At 55.0% G+C, this 5,331-nt stretch overlaps 1 protein-coding gene across 1 annotated transcript; it reads right to left on the bottom strand.

Moving 5' to 3' along the window:
- Nucleotides 1-1,047: 1,047 nt before the first annotated feature.
- Nucleotides 1,048-4,142, bottom strand: LOC141476144 (E3 ubiquitin-protein ligase TRIM39-like). The gene is made up of 3 exons (XM_074164746.1): nucleotides 4,003-4,142; nucleotides 2,161-2,276; nucleotides 1,048-1,565 (listed from the first exon to the last, which is right to left on the bottom strand). Exons 1-3 carry the CDS (start codon nucleotides 4,140-4,142, stop codon nucleotides 1,048-1,050), a joined length of 774 nt encoding a protein of 257 aa, XP_074020847.1.
- Between the last annotated feature and the right edge of the window lie 1,189 nt (nucleotides 4,143-5,331).

Below are 5,331 nucleotides of genomic sequence, written 5' to 3'. Positions count from 1 at the left end.
CAGGGGCTTCTCCACCTTCCAGGGGCTCCTCCACCTTCCAGGGGCTCCTCCACCTTCCAGGGGGCTGAGACACTGGAAGAGGTTGCCCCGAGAAGCTGTAGATGCCCCATCCCTGGAGATCTTCAAGGTCAGGTTGGAGGGGGCTTTGAGCAACCTGGTCTGGTGGGAGGTGTCCCTGCCCATGGCAAGGGGGTGGGGCTGGATGGTCTGGAAGGTCCCTTCCAACCCAAACCATCCTCTGATATCAACCCCATATGGGCTTGCTCCCCTCCAGCAGCACATGGGAGGCCAATATCTGGGTACTGGGACCAGTCTGTGGCTTCCCAGTACAGGGGTTGAGGGGGAAAAGAGGGTGAGGCCACCAAACTAAAGCCCAGGGTGGACGGGGAAAGACTGGGATAATCCAGCCTGGAAAGGAGAAGGATCAAAACACTGCAAGGGCCCAACAGGGTTAGAGAGAGGGCAGAGCCAAATATCAGATCCCCCCAGTGCCCCTCATTACACCCTGGTAATTGGTTAATTACCCATTGAGGCTGGGAAAAGAGGGCTCCTGGGGCCATAGGCATCCTCTCCCTGCTCTTATCTGCTTTCCCAGGCAGGGATGCCTGGGGACAAGAGGAGGGCTTGATGGACCTTCATCTGAACCCCTGCGTCTCATCTCCCTGTGCGGTGGGTTTTGGAGAGGAACCCGGATGACTTTTCCTTCCTCCAGTTCTCTTGAGCAACTTCCAGAGAAAAACCCGCAGGAAATAAAAAACCCCAAAATAAAAAACACACACACACACGGCAGAAATGATTTGCACTTTTATTTTTAACTCCCCATCAGGGCAAGTTTGCAGGCACCCAGGAACAGCCATTTAGTGACTGAAAGATCAAAATGGAGTTGAAGGCACAGCAATGCTCCCGTTTTGCACTAAAAGAAAGGAACCTGAACACCGCTACCCTTTCCTGTCCCTTTGGTGGGACTGGGACAAAACCCAGCCCCTGGTTTCTTTCCCAAGGGTAAGTTGGTGGCTTTGGGGGTTGGGGTTTTTTTTCTCCTGTGCCTTAGGGAAGAAGTTTGAGTTGAGCATGCCACATCACCATGAACCATGGGAAGACTCTCTCCCCTTGGAAAGACGCCGGCGGAAAAGCAAAGATCCGTTCTTTGCTCTCAGCATTAAAAAACACCACCCTCCCTTCCTCGTAGTCCAAGCAGATTCGTATCCACTTGGGGACACTGTGTAGAGTCAAGGGGGTGAGATCAGGAGATGTCAGAGCCATGTACCCATTTTGGTAATGACGCAGAGCCCATATCCCCTTATCGGGCTTCAGTTGCAACCAACGGTCCCTTGGAACTGACTCCTTGGCCACCCCAATGGCCCAAATGCCTTCTCGATTGACGTCCACGTCCCAGCAGTGCCACCCCGATGTGAAGCCCCTCGAGCCCAGCACACAGGGATCGAATTTGAACCTCTCTGGGTTGGAGGGCACGTCCTGGTAACAGCCTTCCCACCACACGAACTTGCAGTCTTCCGAGAGATAAAGCATGGGGTGGGCCGTCTCCGGGTCCAGCGTCATCTGTGCTGGAGGTGGAGAGAGAGTCAGGCTCATGGCAGCAGATCTGGGGGGAAACAGGGCTTTTTCTCTCCCCTCCCATCCCTCTGACCCGGTTGGGAACCCTCCAGGCATCGCCTGGTGGTGGGACCAGGGTGGGAGAAGGGGGAAAGGAGGCAGCAGAGCACTTTAGGTCAATCTTTGGGGGCAGCAGAGCTTCTTTTACCACATTTTTTGATTTCATCTGATGGCTTGGTTGGGCACGCGTTCGGTTCACTTACTTGTCAAAGGAAACTCGAACTTCAGGAAATCTAGAGGGAAGAGAAAAATGTGAGAGGCAGAAAGATGAGTTGGTGTGATTGTGGGTTTCTGCAAAAGTCCCGAGAGTCAGGAACAGGCTTGGGGGAATGTCGAGAAACTTGAGGAGGCAGAGGAGAAGAGGAGGAGGACAGGCAGGGAACATCAGACCAACGCTCCCTGCTCCTTCGCTGTCTCATTGTGGAATCTTGAAAGAAACAACCCCTCATTCAGCACCCAGGATGCGTTTCTTTCCTGTGGCTTCACTCCGTCCCTCCCCACCAAGAAGCACGATGGCATTTGCCTTTCTGCACCTGCCCTCGGTACCTTGGAATTTCTCCAGAAGTTCCTTGATGGATGAGTTCTTCTCAGTGAAATCATCGAATTTCTGTTCCAGCTCCGGGGAAATATCGAGGGAGTGGGAGAGCGTTTCCCTCTGGCCCCTGGAAGGGAAGAGGGGATGGATTTACGCCTGGTTGTAGTTTGCTGCTCTGTGTTTTCTCAGCACTCCCTGCTCCTGCCTCCTGCCAGCCCGTGTCCAAATTCATCGTTCATTAAGGAGAGAGAGGCAGAGCCCTCCTTCCAACCCCCCGTGGCCTCGGTCAAGTCCAAGGGCTGTACTGCAGAAGAGCCAACCCGTCCCTACGTGCTTTCTTCCAGTGTCCTGCCACAGAGCTGCTCTGTGGTGGCGACATGGTGACAGGAGAAGGACCACATACCTGCTCAAGGTGGTTCCGATATCCTGGATGAGAGAGAAAAAGAGACTCAGGGACATGGAACACCTCCCCTTGGAGTACCGGGGTCCCACTCTAAGGAAGTCCCTCTCTGAGCGGGTTGGGGTAGAAAAGTGAGGGCTGGAGACCAAGCTCAACGCGGGCCTTCACAGCAAGTTTGGGAAGCCTGGGCTCTCACCTTCAGGACCTCCCAGTCTGGCTGCTGGTATGTCCTCTCCATCTCCCCAATCAGCGTGCCCAGGCTCGTCGCCTCCTCCAAAAGCCTCTGGAGGATTTCTTCATGGGCTTTCCTTATCTTTGTGTCCAGCTGCTCCAGCTGGGCCAGAAGAGAGGACTCCTGCTTCTCCAGGATCTCGTGCAACTTCCTGTACATCGTCACAACCTTCTGCTTTGCAGCTTCTGTCCTCTCCTGCCAAGGGCAAGCCGAAGCGGGGAAAGGGAAGCAGAGAGCAGGAGAAGAGCATCAAGGGTCAAGGGTGGGCCATGCCTTAGTGGGACCCACCAAGAAGAGGCATTTGGGGAAGATACAAACCCCCTCTCCCTTCCCCACAGCCCTTGAGCATCACCCACCCCTGGGGGACAGGAGAAAGAGGAGATGTTCCTCCTTTCTTCCCCCACCCTCTGCCCAGGAAGAATGATGGGCACCTACAGTGTGGTCCTCCATTCGGTCTTGTCTCTCCTTCACGGAAGATTGAAGCGCCTTGTGCTCTGATTTCAGAAGGTGCAGTTGGGTCTGAATGTGTTTCTGAGAGGAAAGAAAGAAGTCCCCTGTGGAATGGCATCATGGTCTGGCACCCTCAGCAGAAGGAATGGGGAACTCTTGGTTTCTCTTGGGGTAAGTGTTGGCAGAGTTTTGGGACCCCCATGACTGTTTCAAGGTGATTTACCTCCCCCCTTTTTTCCTTTTTTCTTCTTTTTCTATTTTCACAAAGGTCCAGGCACTTCCAGGGAGCTGTGGGGTGGGAGAAGGGCTGAGGATCTCTCCCTCTCCTTTCCTATTCATCTTCAGCAGAGCTGACCTTGATAAGGGACCCGCACCCCGGAGGACAGAGCCATTTATGGAGTTTTGCAGAGGGATTGTGGTGGGGAGAAATCCTACGCCTCTGTTTCCTACCCTTCCCTAAGACCCTGCTCGTGGCTGAACCCTGGGGGAGAGGACCCTTTGGTACCCAAGAGCGTGGTGCTCCTACCTCCACCTCTTCCTCAGGGCAGGCAATGCCACCTCAAGAGTTGGTAGCAAGAGACAAGGATGGGTGAGTCCACAGGGGGTTTATCCCACAGCCCAAAGGCTCTACAGGGATCTCCACCCATCAAGAGCACCAACACCAGGAGCTTCTGGCCCTTTGTGTCTCAACACACCCATAACCCCCTCACCTTGTACTCCTGGGCAGCCTCGCTCACGGGAATCACAGAATGGTCATGGTGCACCTTGGACCTGTCACACACCATGCAGATAAGCCTTTTGTCGTCTTGGCAGAAGAGCTTCAGGGGTTCCTGGTGCTCCTCGCACAAGTTCTCCCCTCCTTCCACCTCTCTGTCTGGTTGCAGGTTCAATCTCTTGGCTGCATCAATCATGTTGGCCAACTCCCAGTTGGGTTGGAGGGTCTTCTGGGCCCCCGTCTCCCTGCACTGGGGGCAGGAGAAGTTTTTGGTCAGTCCTTCCCAGCTCCGAGTGATGCACGACCGGCAAAAGCTGTGCCCGCAGTGGATGGACACGGGGTCCTGGAATATTTCCAGGCAGATGGAGCAGCAGGCTTCATCCCGGAGGATTTCCACAGGCGTCCTGGCTGCCATGAAGAGCGACCGTCGCAGTTTCAGCCTCCAAATTGGTTTCGATTTTGAAGAAAGAGGAAGGAGAGAGATTTCCTGTTTCTACACCTTTGGTTACACTGAGACCCAGCCCGTTCCCAGCAGGACTTCAGGCAACACATTAACTTCTATTTCTCCAGGAAGTAGCAGTTGGACAGCTGAGGAGGACGGGGATTGGAGATGCCCATCCCATGTTCACCTTTTCCTGGAGGTGCTGGGATTTTTCACTCTCCAAAGCCACTTCCAATCAATGGAGTCCGGTGGGATTTGGTGACTCAACAAGCAGCTGGAAGAGGAGTTTCACGGCCTGGTGGCACCTCAGAGAGGTTGTGGTGCAGCTGGGGGTGGGAGACAAGCAGTGGCTGAAAATGCCTCTGAGATGTCAGGGGTGACAGGACCTGGCCAGACCTTGGGAAGGACCTGAGCACCGTCAGGACAGGCTGTGCAGGGCTGTTTGGGAGGACTGCAGCATCTCTTGGGTGACCTGAAGGGTTCAAATGTGCAGCTCATTGCAGGGCAGGGCCTTCCTGGCTGTCAGAAGCCATTTCTGCCTCTCATGACCCTTGGGACATCAGCCCCTGGAAGCTGGGAAGGTGGAGAAGCCCCTGGAAGGTGGAAAAGCCCCAGGAAGCGGGGAAGGTGGAGAAGCCCCTGGAAGTCGGTCCCATCGCTGACTCATGGACAGCGTGCCCCCTCTCTCCAAGACCCCAAAGTCCTCCTCAATGGCTGATCCTAGTCCAGGAGGGTCTCCCACCCCAAGCTCCATGAGATTTCTTCCCAAAGCCCCAACTCACCCTTACCCAGGAGGCTCCAGCCCATCCTGGTCCCACTGAAGAGCTGTCCCGCCCTCTTCGAGCATCCTTATCTGCTCACTCACATCTGGTGGGACCAAAAGGGGTAGGAGGCCAGAGGCAGGAGGAACCATCGCACGCGCCTGCCATCTTCTCACTCCTCT

The sequence above is a fragment of the Numenius arquata genome, chromosome 28 (genome assembly GCF_964106895.1).
Source record: "Numenius arquata chromosome 28, bNumArq3.hap1.1, whole genome shotgun sequence".
Lineage (NCBI taxonomy): Eukaryota > Metazoa > Chordata > Aves > Charadriiformes > Scolopacidae > Numenius > Numenius arquata.
This window is presented reverse-complemented; position numbering and strand designations above follow the sequence as displayed.